Source organism: Coptis chinensis, chromosome 7 (assembly GCF_015680905.1).
Source record: "Coptis chinensis isolate HL-2020 chromosome 7, ASM1568090v1, whole genome shotgun sequence".
Classification (NCBI taxonomy): Eukaryota; Viridiplantae; Streptophyta; class Magnoliopsida; order Ranunculales; family Ranunculaceae; genus Coptis; species Coptis chinensis.
The window spans coordinates 60,764,520-60,787,087 of NC_141462.1; the positions used below are offsets into that span (position 1 = coordinate 60,764,520).

The 22,568-nt window shown below is 34.8% G+C and overlaps 1 protein-coding gene across 1 annotated transcript; it reads right to left on the reverse strand.

Annotated features, from left to right (window-relative positions):
* Positions 1-1,342: 1,342 nt before the first annotated feature.
* On the reverse strand, positions 1,343-22,568 carry LOC147488237 (uncharacterized). The gene is made up of 8 exons (XM_086570304.1): positions 22,054-22,568; positions 21,892-21,969; positions 21,733-21,813; positions 4,635-4,789; positions 3,367-4,499; positions 3,148-3,240; positions 1,939-2,297; positions 1,343-1,849 (listed from the first exon to the last, which is right to left on the reverse strand). The coding sequence occupies exons 1-8, from the start codon at positions 22,510-22,512 to the stop codon at positions 1,754-1,756; spliced, it is 2,454 nt and encodes an 817-aa protein (XP_086426430.1). The 5' UTR covers positions 22,513-22,568; the 3' UTR covers positions 1,343-1,753.

The following is a 22,568-nucleotide window of genomic DNA, read 5'->3' on the forward strand; positions in this document are numbered from 1 at the left end:
AATTGAACTGTGCATGAATTGGGAAGCTCGGGGTTCGATATTGTTGTTTTTTTAGACAGTTTCTGTTCCAATTGCATACGTTGCTTGACAATTATCAATTATAACTTCGTGATTTCATGTCTATTTTGTTTAGACGTGCGTAGCACGTGCATGATGCTAGTATTTGATGAAATAAATAAAACGATCAAATGTCAATATTCTTAACCATAAAATTACGTAAATAAGTAGTAACGGCTTCAAATTGAAACTCTAATCACCGCGGAGAAGTTTCTTCTCAACTTAATTCCCCACTGGCCGATTTAACAAACCAGATCCCAATTTTGATGCATGGTTGAATCTGCTTGGTAGTATGAACGTAAATTCAAGTATGCAATAGTGAAATGGCTGCCGCTCTCGATCTCTCTCAATAGTGAGAGAGTAGAGAAACCCTCTCCTGCGGGGAAAAACAGTATCTCTCCTTGTCAAATCTCCTCTTCTTCTCACCCTCCCTGGTAGCTTCTCTTTCTTCTCACCCCAGCCGCAATGAAGAAGAAAGAAGAAAAAATCGCTCCTTTAAGTGTTCTTGCAACACATAGGATAATCAACATCACAGGTCGTGCACTTCATTGGATCTGGGTATGGTTTTGGTTTTCTCCTTTAGTGAAGCCTTCTTTCCCAATTTTGCAGATCGTTTCTTCTTTGAAGACCTTAAATAAGTTAGATCTAGGTTCTGGTTATATTTTTCAGGTGGTTATTGCTTCAAGCTGGTTCCTTTTGATCTAGTAGCTCACTATCAGTGGCAAAGCCATGGGTTCAGCCCTCTCTGTCTGTTTCTCTGGTTTGGCTCTATATCTTACTTGACTGAGACCAAGGCTCTCTCCCATTATCTATTCCCTCTCTGGATTGCTGGTTTGGGTAGTGTTATGGTCAGGCCACCGCCCCCTTTGTAGGGCTCTTGGTGGGGCATTTCTTTATGGGATTGCTAATATGTCGCTTGTGTTGTGGAGTGTAATACTCTGCGATTTGAAGGCTCTTGAGTCTTTGCTTTGGGAGATCCAACATGGCTTTTGGTTGAGTACGGTTGTAGCTAAATTGGAGAAAGTGGTGGTGGGGTTTCCAATGTGGAGTTGCTGCCGGTGTTGGGCGTTAGGTTCAGGTGGAGTTCGGTTCAAGATTTTATGGATGTTCAGTAGTTGTTGTGGTTCTCTTGTATTGTTTTCATCTATTTTTTCTTGTTTCCAGGTTGTTGTATGTAATCCATCTTTTGATTAATATAATCAGTTTGTTAAAATAAAAAAAAAAAAAAAAAAAAAAAAAAAAAAAAAAAAAAAGATGCATGGTTGAATCTTCTGCGCCAGCTAAGTAGTTATCCAAAAAAATTGATTATACCGTATCACATATAACCAGAAAAAAGGTTATATTTATACAGAAACAAGTTGAATTATTCATTACAAACTCCCCACCCACAACACACCCGAGCACCCACAAAACCAACTGTACATTAGCAAAATTTGGTCGGAAAAAAGCTTGTGGACTATATCAACTCAAATCATATGCACAATACAAACTCTTTTACAGTGTACATTTCCTGGTACTTCTCCTCCCGTCTGCTTTAATTTGGATGTGGAAGCCATGGGATCTGAATGTCCCGTGTTATACTGTTAGGTCTACCGTTATCCGACCTGAGACAAAATGGTTCCACCAAGTTTCTTGGCTTTGTTGGACAACTTGTGCATCAAAACCCAAAGGAAGCTCACCCTAATTTTGACCCAAACTATGCTCGTGACTCTACGATGTCATCCAATAAAGATGCCAAATCATCTGCATATTGCAGTCGTTGTCTACGGAATTGTTTTGCCTCCGAGCGTGTCTAGTACATCAAAAATAGATGACAGTCAATTATTCGTAAACAAAATTTTCCTTGAAATAAAAGCAATGATAGCTAGAGTTGTCAATTACCTTTTCGTACTTCTCCCACATCTCAGGCGACCAATCAATAGCGTTACTAGCAACGTTATAGCCATACCCTACCTTCTTAGTTAGATCCACACAGATATGATACTGCTGCTTCAAAAGTTCCAAATTGGTTTTCCATTGCCTCTTCTTGTAGCTCACGCCAAATTTTCTCTTCATTTCTTTTTCTATTCTGGTCCAAGAAGACGGCTTCAACGTTTCTCCTAATCTACCACCATTGTTTAGTTCTAGAAGACACAATTCAATGAACCGATCCTTCATGATGGGATCACACTTTCTTCCGCATTTTGCGCTCTGCAATTCCCCTGAGCAGATGTTTTGTTTGCTCTTCTTACTATAAGAACCTAGAATTAAAAGTAAAAAAAAATGCGTAAAGAACACAACATGCATGTAAACATGTAATGACTCGCAATATCAAAAAAAATTAATGAATATTGTATTCTAAACTAAATAAAACAAAGAGCATACCAAGACGCCCAATCACTCTAATACAAAGGTAATAAATTATATGCTGACTTTCTTTTTCGTTCAAATATCCTTTCTAGAAGTCTTTTAACATATATCAATATACAGATCTTTAGTATGTATGCGCTTTGAACATCTGAACCAGAAAAGGACATTACTCATACGCAAATTGTTGGTTCTTCCTCCTGAAAAATTTTCATTTTCACAATCCAAAATGTGGGTCTGAGTGTCTGACTTCTATGATTCTAGTAATTCTATAATCTTGTACTACACATATCAGGCTCACCCTGCTCTTCAATCTAATTTTCATCCTTCTCGTTATTGAATCTTAGTGCATCCTCAATCATTTCTTGTGCGTTTCTAATCAGTAAGCAGCTTACTGTTTTTCAGTTTTTGGTGTTTGGCTCCCAAGGATACTTCATTGACTGCATCTTGACTTAAATGATTCCGGTTTCTTCTATAAATATGGTTAACCATCTTGGTTTCATTTACATTGCAAGTGAATAAAAACAATATCTCAAAAATACATATGCTTAATTTGTAATTGTGACATCATAGCATACCTCATGCACAACATTTTCTAGCTCATTTTACCTACACTTAGTATTGCATATAAGATCAAACGGATAAGACAATAAGAACAAACTTTAGCGGAGAAAGGCAAAGTATATCCTCATCTGTGTCAATCAATGCAGACATTTTAGAGAGAATTTTGTGTTTCCAACTTACGAGATTTCTTCTTGAACAGCATCGGATGTAAGAAACGCTTCAAAGCAAACTGGAAACCTCGAGGAAAGATCCTTCGCATAGATCTGCCAATCCCTGCACAAACCGAACCAGGAAAAACATAAGCAGGCAATCACTAATAAAGAATGATAGTAGCTGCATTTTACAGTGAGAACTGCCTTCAGCCTTCTCGACCAGACTCTCCTGTAATTGACTACACACCTGATTTAAATTGTTTCTGATCATCTGATTCAACTGAAGTATCCTCATGTTGCAAGAACTTTGCAGAATTCACATAAGCTTGATTCTCAGAAAAAGACACCCCCAACATTTTGTCGTCGTGTGGAACCGCAGAATATTTAGGTGGTTCATTTTTCTCACGATTGGAATATCCACTATCGGTAAACATATCACATCCAGCCAAAATGAAGCGTGTAGTCTCCCTTTTATCGTCCTCACCTAAGACTTCCATAATTCTTACACCACCGGTATCCAGTACTACATCAACACCATTTAACCTTTTATCATCCTCATTGCTGGAATATGGAGCGATCTCATTCGCAGGAGTAGAATGTTCTAAAGTATTCATTGCAGCCCTAACATCACTCTCAATGGTAGAAATGTCAATAAAGGAGGATGAGACCATATCAAGGTCTGATGATCCTCTAGGGTCTACATGTTGTACAGAAGACTCAATGTCTTCCATAGGAGTGACAAGTGTGATAGCGTCTTCTCGTGAAACATGATTCTCTGCACAATTATGCTCAGAATCTTTTGATACTTTACCATGGGACACAAATTCAACTGTTATTGGAACTGTACAACATGAATCTTTATCCTTTTCCAAACCATTAGCAAGGATCTCAATTTCCATGTCATCTGTAAAAACTGGCGGTGTATTTGGAAAATCTTGACAACCTGAGCTTTGATGCTGTAATGGAGTACTAGCTAACAACATTGCACCAGCAATGGGAACTAACTCAAGCTCATTCAATTGTTTAAAAACTTCATGTGAGTCTTTTAACTCTTTGGTTGCAGAAACATTTGGTTGATGCAGCTCACCACCACTACCAGGACACAAATCCTTCAAATGGATGTCATGTGATGATATCTCATCAAAAACTGGAGCAACATCACTTGCTTTTGAAGTCTTGGTTACTTTAACTGTTGAAGCAAAAGATTTAGCAATATCATCCAATAGCAGATCTCCTTCGCCGCTGGAGATATGATCCCAACCATTCCCATCACAAAACCAAGCTTCCTTAGAATCAACTGGTTTTATTGGCGAAATTCTTTCTATTCTGATGGCATTCTTAAAATATTGTTTCTTCCTTACTGTATTGAGGAGTAGAGACCTGCAAAAAGTAAAACAGGATAGAAATCACATCTTACATCCTTACCTTTACACTTTCTACATCAGAATCTTCATAATGGTAGTAATTTAGTTAGCTATGTGACATGAATTTAGTTAGCTATATGACATGACAGACCTGGAATTCTTGAATATAGCAGCTTTAGCACGTTCCATCGAGAGGCCAAGCAAACATGACAAATTCGCAACATCGTAAGGCCCTCTAATTTCACAAACAGATGGTGCAGCACTTGAAAAAATGAGATTTTTCCCCCGAGTCCATTGCATCAGTAACTGCAAATGAGTACACATGGATGATACAAAATGATAATTTACTGAAACGAGTAGCAAACAGTACAAAGATGGATGAAGGATCAACTTTAAATATTACAACCTCAAAATAACTACCATGACAACCTGTTTACGAAAGGATCTGTGAGCAGCCATGTGAATTTTGATAAACCAGAGAATTATACGAGCAGGTAAGAAAAATATGGGACTTGCTTCAATCCCCAGTGTTTAAACACATGTCACCGCACATAAATAATATGTATACATCATCAGAAACTAAACTTGATACCTAATCAGCTTAGGATGAATAAGAAAAGACTAAATTTAGCAGAAAATGGAAATGTCTTTCATAGATGATGGTTGATGTTCACTTACTTTACTGTACAGTGTTGAATCCTATGTGAATGTGCACAAGTAATGAAAGATACATAATGCAAGACCCTTTTTCATGATACCCCTTTTCCACATAAGATGTATAGGGGTCTATTTCTTGTGAAATAAAAATTTCCTATTAGATTATCCTTCAAAAAAAATAAAAATAAAACTACATTGGAAGAGGTCTTAAACTGATCAACAAAGCCAAATTTAGGATCTTTTCATTTGTAAGAACGTCATGAACCCCTCCACGCACACAACCACCCCTTTCACAGCATCTGCCAACATGTTACGTAATGTATATGTATATGCAAACGCCCACACCCATAGTCAAACTTTACAACTTTTTATTTTAAATATATATACATTTAAACAATAGTCTAATAAGATTAACAAAATAAAAAGTAAAGACATACAGTAGTGTGATAAGGTATTTTTCTATTTCTTTGTAAACAATGATGATGCTTCAAGCAAATTTTCTGTAAGATCTATTAGCTTCTGCCTCATCCCTTATACTCCCCCACCCCCAAAAAAAAAAAAAAAAAAAGGTAATAATAATAATAATAAAAATAATAAATATCACAAAATAAAAGCAAGAAAATGAGGTATCGCAGTGGAGGTCATCATTATGTTAAGATAAGTGATTCATTATTGAACTTTTGTGAATTATATCTAACCATGGAGATCATTATAAATAATAATAATAATAATTAAAAGAAATAAATAAATCAATAAAACACACACACACAGACACAACAAAAGAACAAACAAATGAAAACCAATAGGATGGGATATCCATATAATCAAAATCTTGGAACCTATGTAATCCTTATTATAGATAATGACACAGTGAATTTTACAGATCAATAAAGGTTAAAAAGATCCATATGTTTGAAAGCGCAGAGTGTTCAATCCCAGAGTTTCAAAATGACCAATAGCTGTGTCAAGTTTTTCAGGGGAGGTGGTATTACAATTACCAATTTACATAAATATTGGTGACCACAAACCAATTGGATGCTCACAAGTTTCATAAAGAACAAGTAACTTGAATATTAGTACTCCATCACAAGCTATAACCACACTGACAAAATCGTCTTCCAAGCAATTTTCAGAACACTATGAGTTCTTATTGTAAATTTGACTTTTGCTACATTCGGTTACGCCGTTTCTTTGAGAAACATGGACGATGGCCTGTAAGAAGAAATAATATTGCTCAAAGAAGAATTTATAGATCTCAAGCTTACTGGCTGTAATGATAATCTTCACCATGCGCATGTGTTGAAACTCAACGTTGAGTTTTGTATAATATTTGTCTTTAAATTGGAACATTCAGATAATGTATCCTAAGAAGAACTAGGTGTTCTTTTGGAGGGCATTTTTTTTAAGTCGGTACAACAACATTTTATTAATAATGCCTAGTGCAAACTTGAGGCTTCTTCCAAAACATGCCCCTTACCCCGTAGGTAGCATAAAAAATATGACTAAGAGAGGAAATAAAATCCAGCCACAGTTCTTTTGCAATATCACACTCAACGAAAAGATGTTGGATTTTCTCCTCGTCTTGTGCAGACATGACACAAATGCTTTAAACTTAATACAAAAATCAGATACCAAATATAAGATATAAAATAATAGTAATGATAATAAAGACAGGATAGAAGTTTGAAACGACATGATAAGAATGATGAGAACTTAATTACTTATCACATCCCTCCATTAGATGAGATGCTAAATGTAATAGTGGAGGAAGACGGAATTGAGAAATTAGATATATACAGCCTAACCCTTAATAGTTTTGAAATATATGTAGGGGAAGGATCCATATACAACACTTTTCGTACAACAATTTATACAACACCTGTTTACAAGTTGAACTAACGGTTGATACTTTGTGTGTATGATCTTACCACTATATATATCATATCCACAAAATTTTGGATCATTTTGAAATAATAATAGTAAAAATAAAAATCTGAAATAATTTTGGTGTGCTGAATCAAGACTCTGCATCTCACATTTACTCGGATTGTAAAAACAAGCTGGTTTGGGGTCCCTGGTCAGCACCCTTTCCCCACCCCATTAGGACCTACGGTAGGAAACTTCTACTAGGATGTGTCAAGCCGCTGATTTGTTTTATTTTATTTTCTTTTATTTTTTAGTTTGCAAAGCCTTGTGCTTTGAAGACTAGGATCAACCAGCAGCTAATACTATTTCTTTTTCTATTTTTTGGTCGACAAAAGAAAATTTTATTGACGATAAAGTGTAGAGTGAGAGATTCACACTACGGAGCAGAATACAAAAGCATTACACAAAAGGCTTTATAGCAGCATACCAAAATTCAAATTCATGACCATGGGATCATGTAAAACGAACGACCAATGAATTGCCATACAGGAGCAAACGCTATAGATAAAAAAAAATCTGCCCTCCAGAATCCTTTGGTTTACTCCCCAACCAAATAGTCCTCGCAATCGCATGAGCAACAACTTATCCAGCAGCTAATACTAGGATCATAATAGGAGTATGGAGTACCCAATACCCCCATACACCCAGAACTCTTATCTTACCTACCCAAGACCAGACCCACCAAACCTACTACAATACAATAACGCAGCAAATAATACAAATAGGTAAACCATATACATAGGTACAAATAAAGTGGGGAAAAATCTTGGGACCACAAATAAAAAATAACAGTACTCAATGAAAAGGTGCACTTCATCGAAATGAAGAATCCCCAAAAAATAAAATTTTAAAAGAAGTATTCTGGATGACAAAAGGCCACAAATGATATCTACAATAGAATAAGAAAGCTCGAAAAATAAGTATGTTTAGTTACCTGAAAGATCATGATGAAGGTATACATAGATTATATTTGTGAAAAGTTGATAATAATAATAAAAACATTAACATTGGAAGCAAGGGGTGGAGGATATTGGTGATTTGCGTCCCATTAGTCTCATTGGAAGTGCTTACAAAATCATTTCAAAGGTTCTCTCTATTAGGTTAAAAAAGGTGTTATCTAGAGTGATCGCTCAAGAGCAGGGGGCTTTCGTTTTTGGACGACAAATTTTGGATGGGGTGTTAATTGCTAATGAGGCTATAGATGACAGGAAGAGGAGTGACAACCCAGGCATCTTATGTAAAATCGATTTGGCCAAAGCATATGATCATGTGAGCTGGGATTTTCTAGATTACGTTATGATGCGTATGGGTTTTGGAGTTTAGTGGAGGGGTTGGATAAGAAGATGTGTCTCATCGGCCTCTTTTTCTATTCTCATAAATGGGTCACCGGCGGGGTTTTTTAAGAGCTCTCGAGGTATAAGGCAAGGGGATCCTTTATCCCCGCTTCTTTTCCTCATGGTTGTGGAGGTTTTTGGTAAAATGATTGAGAGGGCTAATAGGTTAGGGTTTTTAGAAGGTTTTAGAGTTGGTAAGGACCAGGTTTTGATATCTCATCTTCAATTCGTGGATGATACTGTGGTTTTTGTTGGGCAGGACTTAGAGCAAATGAGATATCTTAGGGGTATCCTCTGCTGTTTTGAGGCTATACCGGGTCTTAAGGTGAATATGGCAAAGAGTACTATTTTTGGGGTGAGTGGGGGATAATTTGGATGCTTTGGCGTCCTCTGTAGATTGTAACATCGGTAGTCTTCCCTCCAGATACTTGGGTCTTCCTTTGGGAGCGAGTTATAGATCGAGTTTTATTTGGGATTCGGTTATTGAGAGATTTAGTCGTAGGCTAGCTGGGTGGAAGGGACGTTTTTTGTCTAAAGGCGATCGAGTGATCTTGATTAAAAGCATTTTTTCCAGTCTTCCTGTTTATTATATGTCCCTTTTCCACATGCCTAAGAGTATTGCCGCTAAATTGGAAGCGATTATTAGAAATTTTCTTTGGGATGACAGTGAGGAGAGGCATAGGTTCCATTTGGTTAGTTGGGAGAAAGTGTGTCGTTCTAGACAGGAAGGTGGTTTAGGTATTAGAAACTTACGAGAGTTTAATCTTGCTTTGCTAGGTAAATGGCTTTGGAGGTTCGAGGAGGAAAGGGAGAGCCTTTGGAGGAAGCTAGTTGTGTTTAGGTTTGGAGAACATGGTTTGGGGTGGAAGAGTGGTCCTGTGGCCATCCCTTGTGGCTGTGGTATTTGGAAAGGCGTTCAGAGAGTGGGAAAGGCATTCTACAAACATATTAGATTTGCTTTAGGTAAAGGTGATAGCATCCGCTTTTGGGAGGATATATGGCTAGACAAGAGGCCTCTATCACACATTTTCCCTAGATTATATGCCGTTTCTGACTTAAGGAACATGCCAGTTCGATCATTCATGAGGGAACACAATGGTTTTATTGCTTGGGACCTGGGTATTCATAGTACTCTCTCTGACAGGGATATAGTGAGTGTGGCTGCTCTCACGATGATGTTAGACTCTATTCCTTTTGTGAGACCGGACAGAGATAAGAGGCTTTGGTCTATTGACAAGAAAGGGAGGTTTTCTTCTAGATCATTTTACTTTAAGCTTTGTTCTCTAATCTCCCGTCATGATCTTAATGCCCTTCCTAAATTTCCTGGTCATATTATCTGGGGTTCTAAAGTTCCGACAAAAGTTGCCTTTTTGTTTGGTGTGCATCTCTTGATAAAATCTTGACTATTGACAATCTCAGAAAAAGACGTGTCAAAGAAGTTCTTGTCAACTTTTGTCTGTTGTGTTTAAGGGATGGGGAGTCTGTGATCTTTTGCTCTGTCCTTTTTCATGGCGGGTTTGGTGTCATTTTATTCTAGAATCGGGGGTTTCTTGGGTTTGTCCGGTTTCGGTGACGATATTATTAGCCTCATAGGACTTGAGAGTCCACTATGGGATGGGGAGACGACTTTGGAGCATATTGCCTTTTGTGATTCTGTGGGGCATTTGGTTGGAGAGAAATCAGAGACTTTGAGAGAACAATAACGCCTATGGAGAAAGTTGTGTTGGCAATCAAAACTCTTTTATGTTTCTGGTCAAAGGTGCATATTGAGACACAAAACATACCTTTTAAGGCGTTTGTGTTTCGATGGGAATCCATAAAGAGATGTTCGAGCTAAGAGACTTGTCACTTTATGGTTTTTCTTTTTTTTTCTTTTTTTTTTCTATATGTATATGCAATGGAGGATATCTCATCCTTATGTACCTATCTTTAATTATATTAATAAAGTTATATTTTACCGATAAAAAAAAAAAAAAAAAAAAAAACATTAACATTAATAATAATAATAATAATAAATAAAGGAAAGGAAAGGACAATTGAAAGAGCATACTAAAACATAACCTAGATTGAAAAAGATTGGCGGACACACACAATGGTGATCGTCTCTTCACAGAGCAAGAGGGCTTAGGAAATCCATCTGGATAAAGCAAAAGACGGATAGAATGAAATAGAAGAAAATGACTAATAGATGAGGACACCGGCTCACTAACCCATTTGCTCGACCAATCTTTAGACTACAATTTAACAGCAAAAGGGTCCGCCGGTCCGCCAAGTGCACCATTTCCCACCAGAGTGAGGTCTGGGGAGGGGCAACCTTACCCCGCATGCGGAGGGGCTGTTTCCGGATTTGAACCCATGACCTCCAGGTCACACTGGAGCAACAAAGAAATGTTGGGAATGTTAAAGGAAATTTCAATACAACCAGTAAAATAAGAAGAAACAAAAAAAAGACCCATGCAAAAGCTAAGCAAGATTTGGTGGGCTATTCTTCTTCCGAGGAGGCAAAGTCGTCACAAGCGGCATTGCCCTTCTGCACTTAATCCAGTATGCGCATGAGTTTAAGATACTTCATCCTCACAGGACACTCTTCGTATCCTTATTGAGTGAGGACTTATTTGTAAGGAAAACAAATTCTGGGGGAATAAAACCCTACTACTACAAAGATAGTAAGATTAAATTACAGCCATGAACGCACACTATCATGTGTTAAAGAAACTTCTTAGCGGTGTAAGGGGTTGTTTGTTTTTTCGGTTTTCAGCGTTAAGAGGCACTGAAAAGTAAGTTTCCAACATTCAGTGGTTGTCCCAGTTGTTTGTTTTTTAAGTTCACTTCAGCATTCAGAGAGACATTTGCTCTTCAGCGTTCCGCGGTCTCACACCTCCTGAATGCTGAAACAAAAATTGTTAAAGACTTCATTCCTCTCTTGCCCCTCATTAGCCGCTCACCCTTCTCTCCATCACTCTCCTTTCTCTCCATCAGGTATGTTTAAGAACCCATTTTTTGTTCAATTTTCAGCGAAAATTGACCGTTTTTTCATCATTAATTTTTTTTTTTTTTGCAGATCTCTACCTCTCATCATCACTTCTATCAATTTCTAACAACAATCTTTAGGTTTGTTCTCTCATTATTATTATTATTATTTTTAATCAAAACTTTGGATTTGGCATTGAAAGTGAAAACTAATATAGCACATCTTTTTTTTTTTAACTGCTCTGGCATTGGTCGAGACGGTTAAGTAGCTAAGTTGAGCAATGCGAAATGTATTGCTTTGATTTTTAGGTTATGACAGGATTTATGAGGATTTATGTTTATGGAATATTGATAACAAAGGTAAAATTGTCCAAATGATTTATATTCAGCATTCAGAGCCAGGTCATTCTAAAAGAAAACAAACATGTTTTTCAGAGTTCAGCAATCAGCAAGATGCATTCAGATTCAGAGGGTGGGCCATTTAGCATTCAGCATTCAGAGGGTCAAAAAAACAAACGACCCCTAAGTCTTACCAATGTGAATCTGAAAATTCAGAAATTCCATAGACATAGTGATCCAGAGGATATACAAGTACAACTGTACAAGGTTTACAACATTGGTAACGGGTCCAAGTAGCTGGTTCAAGTTGCCAGTCCAAGTAACTGATCCTTGTAGCTGGTCCTTGGCGCCAGTCGAACTAACTGATCCAAGTACCTAGTCCAAAGCACAAGTCCAACTCTTTAGGAACTCTATTGCCTGTAAACCCTAGTTGAGTAGAGAAATGACTCGCTCTATGAAAAGGTCTTGTAATCCAGAAAGGAGCAAGTAGAAAACCTTCTCTAATTGGATCTAATTTTTTACATCAATAAGAGAAACTAAAAGATCTTTTTCCTCCATTACTCATCTTCTTCATTGCTTTATTATAGTTTATCTTTCATTTCTCTTTAATTCTTGTTCTATCTACCTGGTTGTCTTCATCACACAACCAACCCCTCAATATACTTGCATTTCAATTCTTGTACTATGAATGTAAGAATTTATTACTAGGCAATATGCTATGTTACGTGGACACCATATTTTAAAAATAATCCGTGTCAAATTCGTATCCATGTGTCCGTGTCATACACAAATTGGACACATTGTATGTGATATACCTCAATTTTTCATATTTCGCCGTGTCAAACACTTTGTATCCATGTCGGTTACTGACACGCCTATTTGTGTCATCTAACTTAGGCATATGGAAGTTCATATCATGCAAAAATACAAAATTACATCAACCTTTTTTAATAAAGGTTGAGTTACCCCAACCATAATCACAACATACAATTACTGGAAAAGTGTTTTTAATGAGCAAAAATAACAAATGGTTGATTTCATAAAATATAACTTCTTCAAGATGAAGGCTAGTGACATGTGAAAAAAGCGTCCGAGTGGCAATGAAATATAGCGGTAACAACAGTAAACAGATGGGGTAAACAATGTTCATAAAAGGACGTGGCATTATTTCTAAACTTCAAAATGCCATAATTTTCACCTACAAATCGGTTTTTAACTAATTTAGTACATTGAAAAAAAAAATTATATCTCTCCAAGATCTTCCAAATTACACCGATGTTTGATATCAACCTAAATGGAAGAAAATAAAAAAGATTCTATAAACTTTTCAAGTGTGGCAAAAGTAGCTGACATGGGCGAAATACGCATGGGTCAAATTGATTGGTAATGGAGCAAGATTATGCAGATAGGAACCAGCAAAGTACATTGCAAAGGACTGAAACAAACTTACATGAAAGTAATATTATTATAATTGGGGTAAAGGCTAGAAAGCACGGATACCGATACGCAACACGGATACGCAGACACGGCATTTTTCAAAAATATAGGACACGGATACGTCATGGACACGTTTGAATAATATATATATAAATATTATATAATTGAGCATTTTTCACCAAATTCAAATTAAAATGGCATTTCTACTTCATAAAATGACCAATTCAAACACATTAAGCAACAATTTACATGTATAACTTGGATTCACTTCATCTTTCTTCTCTTGCATCTCCTCTTAACTTAGATTTTATCTCACTTGTTTTTTTTTGTTGAAGTTCCAAAAAAATTTCTTGTATGTGTGAGATTACTGTCCCCCGCGTGTCGGAAATTAAAAAATTAATTATAAAATCGGATACTCAAATCGCAGATCCGACATCGTTATCGGGCGATATCATCCGCGGACCGGACACGGATACTTCACCCTTAGGGACGTATCGGTGCTTCATAGGGTAAAGGTACTTTACTTTATCCAGAGTTACAGATGTCCATAAGTACTTTACCCAGTAAGTCATAAAGTACATAACAAAATAAATTATTACTTTACTTTTACAAAGTAAGGTCACCAAGATTAGGGAAAAAAAGATTGCAACTGGAAAACAGAAATTGAAGTACACATCCACAATCTACACAACAAACAGACTGCCAAACAATTAAATTAATGGAAAGAAAAAGTAGCATACGTAATGCGCCATCATCAAATAGATAAGTACAAACCGGTGGTTTTGATTTACTAAAAAATATAAATAAGAACAAACGTATATCATAGAAACAGTAACGCATCCAACACGAAAACCTCCTTGCCAGTTCAAAATTGCATATTTGAATAATAATATATTTTTTATTTGATCTAACATTTAGGCTTTAGATGAATCATGCCACCATTTAGCATCTTGATGATCGGAAAAATGAAAGTTTAGCACTTCTTTGCAATAAAAAATGTGCTATCAATAAAAAAAGTATGACAGGAAAGTCACTTTGCAACTCATTATCCAGAAAGAAAATCCCAAGGGGGGGTGGGGTGGGGAGAGAGAGAGAGGACGAAAAAATGCAATTCAAATCTATGGAGCAGACAGCAGACACACTACAGAATACTTGATTCAAAATCACACACTTCCAACATAAAACAGAAATTTTAGAAAGTGAGATATACATCAACAAGGAAATAGATAAATATAATTATTATAAAAAAAAAAAAAAAAAAAAAATCTGGAAAAAAAAACGAGGGAACAAACAAAATTTCAATTTTGAGCTAAAGAAGCAGAAATTAACAAAATAATAAGCTAAGGGGGTGTTTGGAACTCAATTTTTTGAAAGATATAGTTTCTTACAAGAAATATTTTTTCTATAATGTTTTTCTGAAACTAAATTTTCAAACTTGGTTATCACTTTTAAAAAACCTAATATGTTTGTACTTTGTTAATTAACTTACTACTGAGTGTGTGATATAATTATCAATAAGTTGGGTTCTCATTATTATCTATTGTGTTCTTTTTTAACTAAAAATGTACAAAATTGCTGGGGAGAGTTGAACCCCCGACCTAATTGAAGCGGAATGGAACTGAACTACTGAAGAAACAACCGCTTGGTCATTTTGCCTTGTGCGTGTTGTAAATTTGTGATCTTTTTAGTATATACAATAATCTGTTTTTTCTTAAAAAACAGGGACTTGGTGTTTTATTCAAAAACAACTTTTTAGATAAAAAGTATTTTTTTTTTCTTCAAAAATGTATTTTCAAATAAATAGGGACCAAACAAATTTATTTCAGACAAAAATTGTTTTCAAAATATATAATGGCGATCCAAACACCCCCTTAATACTAGTTAAAAAAAAAGCTTCAGAAAGTAAGTAGTGTGAATGAAAACAACAAAAATTAAGATATAAGACTATATCAGAAACGACAGAAAGCATACTGGTAAAACCACACACAAGTGTAACCACTAACAGATCATGTGTTATCTTACACTCCGCAGGTGATAAACAACATCACCAAATGAAGTTCAAAATCAAAATCCATGTTTAATACCAACCAACCAATAGAAAAGGATGAATCCAAAAAAAATTGCATATAGTTTGCACATATAGGAAGGAGACAATCAAGGAAGGGAAGAAAGTGCTGGATACTAATGAAGAGGCTGGTGAATTTCAATGCCCAGAAGAGAGAAACAAGCACTAGAAAATTACCTAAGAGAAAAACAAACTGACCTTAGCTGGATCCTAGGAGCACCAGATGAAAATCAAAGGATTCAGTAGAGAATTCTTCCTTGTTATTACCAGACCAAATACATTTATAGGCAAAAGCAAACATCGAATACAACAAATCACGGGCAAATGTACTTCACAGAATAGCGAGGTGAAATATGGAAAGGCAAGATATTTCATTCAGTGACAAAAGTACGAATTTAAAGTAACAGAGACCAACAATTAAATCCATGTTGTAAACTTCAATACAATGGGCTTTCAATAGAAAAACAAACAATTTAAAAAAAGAATAAATCATTGGTGAAAAATCAAAAGGGCAAAGCAATGAAACAGTAGAGAACATTAAGAAACACCTAAAAGGGATTTTGCACACTTGTTTAGAAAATTAAGTGAAGTAGCATCGAGAGGAAAAGCCATAATATATAAGGCAAAACATAACATTAATCTCTAAAGAGAAAAAAATAACAAAACATGTCAGTAATTTATAGCTTAATTACAAATTCCAAGACATTTCAGCCACGCAGAAGATCAGAAACAGAATATTTACTAAAAATTCAGAAACAAGTATTTACTTAACAAAACAAGGCGGTCTTGATAGCCAACAGCTGGGATTCAATATAAGGGGGTATAAATCAAGGGTGGGGACGAGTGCCACGATGACAGCCGTGAGTTGGATTAGAAATTAATTAGATTCTTGATTGTGCAAAAAACCCTTTTTAACTTACAGAATCCCTTCGCTCGGTCCGCTCAAGTTCTCAATTAAATAAGCACGATTAATTAGGCATTAAAAATTCTCCATTACCCACTCTATCTCCATCTCTTTTTCATCTTCCCCATCGATCTTTCAAACTCCAATGAACCCATTTGTGACAATTGATCTATATACAATATCAACTCATGAAAGAAGATAAACAATAGCTAGGAATTCCCTCAGCCATCGGAATTTTGGTGTGGTTCATCTTCTTATAAACCATTGAATTTGGTTGGGATGGATATCACCCACTACTATATTCGGTTTTTTCCTTCCCAGGTATACACAAAATAATGATTCTCAACTTTATTCTTCTCTGCTTAAAATTTTTTCTTTAACTTCTGTGTGTTTACTCTATGAAGTTTTGAATTTGAGTTCTGATGCAAAAACCAAAATTAACATCAACTCTTGAATCATTATTTTGAGGAAATCCAGAGTACAAATTAGTCTCAAAATAATTACTAATCATTTTTTTATTTGAAATTCCTAATTTGGATTTCCTCAAAATGATATATTTGTGCTTTCCTAATTAGTTTGTGAACTAATTACAGAGTCATCGTGAATTTTAATGGGTGACTGATTTAAGTGGGGCTGAGTTTGAATGTTTGTCATTTAAGCTAAATGATTGCAATCAAAGTGGTACGCTTTGGAAGGAGGTTTTGTTCTTTCCAACTCCATGATTCCATGAAGGGGCTTCATTCCGTTTTTGCAAATCTTCATTGGGTATTGACGATGCTGTCTTCTCAAGAGGTTAGCATATTTTCATTACGTTTTTGTTCACATTTTCTTCGTTAGGTTTGTTTACTTTTCTTTTGAAAAAGCAGTTTTAAAGTCCATTTTTTATGAGACTTGGTATCCATGTTTCTGTTCAGTCAACGTTGAATCTTGTTATGTGTGGCAACATTGTTTCATAGAGTAATTTAATTGAAACTATTATGGGTTTCATAATATTGATACATTGGTTAAAATGATTCAGATTACATATATTGTTTGCAGCCCTCTTTGATTTCAATGATAAAAAAAATTTTTTTTTATTTCTCTTCCTCTTTCTCTTAAAGTGAAATTAGTGTTCTAATCAGTTGTCTTTCTTCTTGGACGAGTTTTGCTTTCTTATGAATTTGCCATTCAGTTATACATTGTCTAAAATGGTTGTTTTGGCCGACGACTAACGATAGCAGTGGGATTTGAATCAGCTATGTGCACTTGAGATCATCATTAAGGTTATTAAGGTTAGTTCCCCATTAGTTGCAATTTATGCACTGTACTAAATTATAAAATTGCTTATTCCCTTGATTTAGTTCATCCCTGTCATGAAAAATTCCATGAATATTTAATCTTTTTCTCTAAACGATTGCAAGTCTTTAATGTTTGTTTGGTGGATTTGGGTAGATGACATATTGTATTTGTATTGGTCAAATATGCGCAAAAAGGGACATGAAGTATATTTTTTTGAAGATTATTTTGATATTTGTGGCATATATATCTTTATAAATTGAAGATGTAGGACCCAATAACTAAATAGTAATACTAAATTTAAAAATTATGTTGTTACCATATGTGTAATTGGAAGATCAACCATATATGAACCAGAGCCACAACCAGCCAAAGCAATGTATGCACGTGTTGCCTCTGCCATTTAGGATTTATTGCTTTGTTAGAAGAGTCGTAGTACCCTTGGTAAGAATTAAGACATTGCACAAATAAGCTATGTTGCTAATTGCTATGATATTAAGTATTAACCTATTAATGAGCTAAATACATATATCATTATTTCTGCACTTAATATTTTAAAAGATTTTCATTCTACATACAGATTAGGTAGAGCGACTATCATGACATAAGCAATTTCACAAGCATACAATTTTGATCTTTTGTATCTTTAGTCTAGCTTCTAGGAGTTTGCAATTTCATTGAATGCACCCACATTAGAACTATAAGCTATCTTGGTTTGAAACTGTTTTGCCTTTCCAATTCTTTCCTTTACCCTTCTCCGTTGACGGGAATAAAAGGTATGTATTTCTCTACCTTACTTCTTCCTCTCTCTACGGTCTAGGGATTTCATTTAATTCACTTATTGATTATGTTAAACTCATTGATCTTATCTAATCAAGTTAATTTCTATGTTTCCGGTAACCAAAAGGATGTCCGGAGCACTCAGATTGTTAAGCTAATTGTTCCTTGGTCATCTAATACCCACTCCCTCTCATGTGTTCAAATATATTTGGAACACCACATATATGTGTTCACTCGCCCCGAACACTGTGTAAACCCGATTAGAAATTAAAATTCATTAAAACAGTTATATCATCGATCTCCAATAACTAAGGAAAATAATTATACTTTGCAATAAATCTAGGTTACATGCCCCGTGTCGGACACATATTGCATGTAATTTATCTCGAATTTTGATATTTTGCCGTGTCTGACAATTCTTATCCGTGTCCGATACAGAGTGTCAATGTAACCTAGCAATAAATAAGAACTCTTGGGTTCTGCAAACTTTTTTCTAACGCATTCTCTAAATCTCAATCTCTTTCTCTCCCTCGAAGCCCTTGGATTTGTATAGCCCACCAACAAAGCAGTCTGTGGCTCTTTTTATTTTGATTGATTTATTTATTTTGATAATTCGTACTATTATACTCACCCTTTCCTTGCTAATTTATTTCAATTTTTAATTACATTATTTATATTTGATTTTGGGTTAATTTGAGATACCCCCAACTAACGTTTTCCGTCAGTGAAGTATTTTACACTGACCAAAACACCCCTCTAAAAACTATTTGAGATACCCCCTAGTGATTGAAAAATATATCTTTACATAATATTTTACGTATGAAAATATATATTTACATATGCAAATTTATATTTACACATGAAAATGTATTTATTTACATACGAAAATGTATTTTTACATAGAACAAGTTTGTAAATTAAGTTAACCTATGATAATATATATTTAAATAGATCCATATACAATACTTTTTATAGAACAATTTATACAACACACTATTTTCTAAGTTGAACTAAGGGGTAATACTTTGTGGATATGATCCACAAAATTTCAAATCATTTCAAAGTCTCTAGCCCTTACAAAAACTTATTTAAAAACATGAGTTTATTTTAACAGTCAATATTTAAAATTTTGCAACCCTCTTTTGGCATCTTTAAAATTTTAAATGAGCTCATTTTTTGTAGGAATATCATCCACGGTAGAAAGATGACATCTACAAAAACATCAAGTCGTAAATAAACTTGTAGAGAGATGAAAGCCATTGTATGAATTGTTGTATAAAAAAATGTTGTATATTGATCTTGTCCCTTTACATAGTAGTTTAACTATGACAATTTATATTTACATATGAAAATATGTTTTACGAAGTACTTTACATTTGCAAATGTATATTTGCATACGAAAATTCACTTTTTTCAATTACTAGGGGGTATCTCGAATAATTTTATAGGGCAGGGGTTATCTCAAATAGTTTTTAGAGGGGTGTTTTGGTCAGTGCAAAATACTTCACTAACGGAAAACGTTAATTAGGGGGTATTTCAAAAAAAAACTTGTCAAATAGAGGGTATCTCAAATTAACCCTTTGATTTTTATTCTTTACTTTCTATTTTTCATATTTCTTGATTCATTGGATAATTTTCGTGAAGCATTCATGGTGAATTGGAGTTTGTTGAAGTTGAAGAAGTAATAAAAGTCATATTTGCATAATCAACTATTGTTTTGGGACTGGTGGTGCTTTCTTCAACTGTGTGAAGTTAGTTACCCCAATTTGTTTTTTGTTCGATGACTTGATCAATTATATTCTTAGTTACTCCATATATCTTTTATGTACCCATGTCTATATTTCATTCCACCAATTCCACAAATCTCTTTAATAGTTTAATACTATATAGCAAACTCTCTGAATGGGCGACCACCGTTTCTCTGCTATGCTCCCTCATCTTCTCATTTTTCGTGCTAATAAGTTGAGGTTTCTGTTAGATATGCACTCTCATCTCCTCCCTTTCCTGCTAATATGCGGTCTCATCTTCTTTCACACTTTGTATTTAGAAGCAGATTCTACATAGATGTGGCGTAACTATTTCAATAATCGTCTCATTGTGTGCTGACATGGAGTAATTCATTGTAATGTATGGCGTTGAATTATTAACTCAATAATTACTTTAGTTGTCTCGAAAAATTCATTTCATGTATCTTCTCTTTCATATTTCTTCGTATTATATTTATTTATTATTATTTTTTCCTTTTGTTATATCGATCTGCTGCAATTTTTAAGTTTTTGCTATGGTACTTACTTTGTATTGTTGTAACGAGTTCAAGTATATATAGGATTACTTTAGCAGCAAGGTTGATATCTAAAGCTGGTGTTTTTTGTAAAAAAGACAAAAGTAAAAGAATGCTATCCTAAATTGTTGATAGAATGGGCAGCTTTAAGCAGCTTAAATCAATCAACGTACTATTGTTATTGTGCATTTGCTAATAATAGCCGAAGCAATTCTAATTTTCTTAAGTTCGCCCACTACAGCTTCCATGTTTAATTGGTCGATATTGCAACCTGCTTATGAGGGATTACGTTTTTCTTTTAAATGTTCCCAATTTTTTTATTCTTTGAGTGTTCGAAAGTCGAAACAAATGGTTGTTGTTTGCTATTTTACTGTCTGATTTTGCTAGCTATTGTAATCTGTTAGTCTTTTTTACACTTCTATTTGTAAACAATTGCTAATGTGATTTCTTTCAGGGCTCTGTATTTTGTCTCTGTATTGATGCATCTGTTAGTGTAAATATATGTATTGTTGCGGCTCACTATACGTTTGGTGTTTTTCTAGACCGAGTGCGAAAGGACCTTTGTTAGTGATTTGTTGTCTTGCTACAAGTTTGTCACTAAGGCCCAGTGGTTTGTTGTATTGCTATAAGGAGCAATGGGCAACATCTTAGGATAGAGTACTGTTGTTTGAGCTTAAAGTGCATTAGGATTATAGTAGGTTTGTCTTAAACACGGTTCTTCCATTTTTTAAAAGTTGTCGTTGTGCTTTGCTACTTCTATTAGCTTCCATTTGTATTAGACTCAGACCACAAGTTGCTTCTCTTCTTAATTTGATACTTAATTTTGTTGTGTCCAGCCCTAACAACCATTTCTTAAATAAATGAATTGCATATATACATGTATATCTTAAATCAAAACAATTTAATAAAGACATCCGTGCCTATCAACTAGTCTAATATGAACAATTTTACATGACTCATAATCAATTGGTATTGTGATATAGTCACCAGTCACAACCAAAGTCTCAACTGAATTTCCAATTCAACCCAAAACATAGTTAAATGATTTTCTAACATAAATGCATTATAATGATAACAAACATTTAAAAAAAAAACATATCAAAATGTCACACAAATAGATCATTATGCCAATCAATGCATATATCACATTCCATAGTCTACTTAACACTCACAAAAATGGCAATTCATATAAATTTCTACTTCTGCCATTATAAAAATTAGCAACAAAAAAATGAGTAAAGACAATTGTCATTCCCAATTAAACATAAAATGAACCCTAACCTTTGTATTATAAACCATTTGCTTCCTCGCTTGAACATCAGAAAGTAAACTCGAATAAGTAATCTCAAAATATATCCCACGCTGCATATCAACACACAAAACTCAATAAACACAAATCCACAACACAAATTAAAGTAAAATAATATTTAAAAAAAAAACCTTAATCACAGCTTGCAAAATCGGATACTTAATTCTAAACGGCACCCATTGCGAAAAATCCATAGCAATAATATCCACCTATAAAAAAACAAATTAACAACATCATCTTCAAAATTATAAGTAATTGCCCAAAAACTAAATCATCAAAACCATAAACAATACCTCAGCATATTTACAGACATGATCAAAAGTAGGCTGATTCAACGGCCGGGCCGCAACCAAATCATAAGTTTTAAGAACCGGATTTGAAGAATTCAAACTAGAACATTGTATCAAACTATCAACATTAATAGTCAACCTCGTATACTGTCGAAATGGGCTAGTTTCCGGTACACCCAATAATTGTTTATGGAATTTAACATTAGATGATAAAGAAGGAGTGATTTTGAGAAGTGATGAGAGTGGGAATAATGGGATTGTGCAAAAATCGGAATCTGATAAAACGGTTCCTGATTTAATGGAACGAGTATATGCTATTCCGGAATAACCTAGTTCCATTAATTTGACTACTATTTTTAATCTGTTTGTTTTGGCTTTTGTTTGTTCGGGTGTTGCTGGTATTAGTTTTAATGATCGTTCTTCTTCTTGGTTATATGGAACGTTTAAGTCGAAAAATCCCATTTTTTGTGAAATCAGAGAGAGAGATTTGAGGAACCCTAATTTTTTTTAAAAAGGAG

Bases quoted from the DNA above. Each gene is read 5' to 3' on its own strand.
- LOC147488237 (XM_086570304.1), bottom strand. From the start codon at position 22,512: ATGGGATTTTTCGACTTAAACGTTCCATATAACCAAGAAGAAGAACGA. The intron at 21,814-21,891 runs GTTTTTTTTTTA...GTTGATATGCAG, and splicing joins TTTTGCAAGCTGTGATTAAG to CGTGGGATATATTTTGAGAT. The intron at 3,241-3,366 runs GTGTGTAGTCAA...CGGTTTGTGCAG, and splicing joins TCAGAAACAATTTAAATCAG to GGATTGGCAGATCTATGCGA.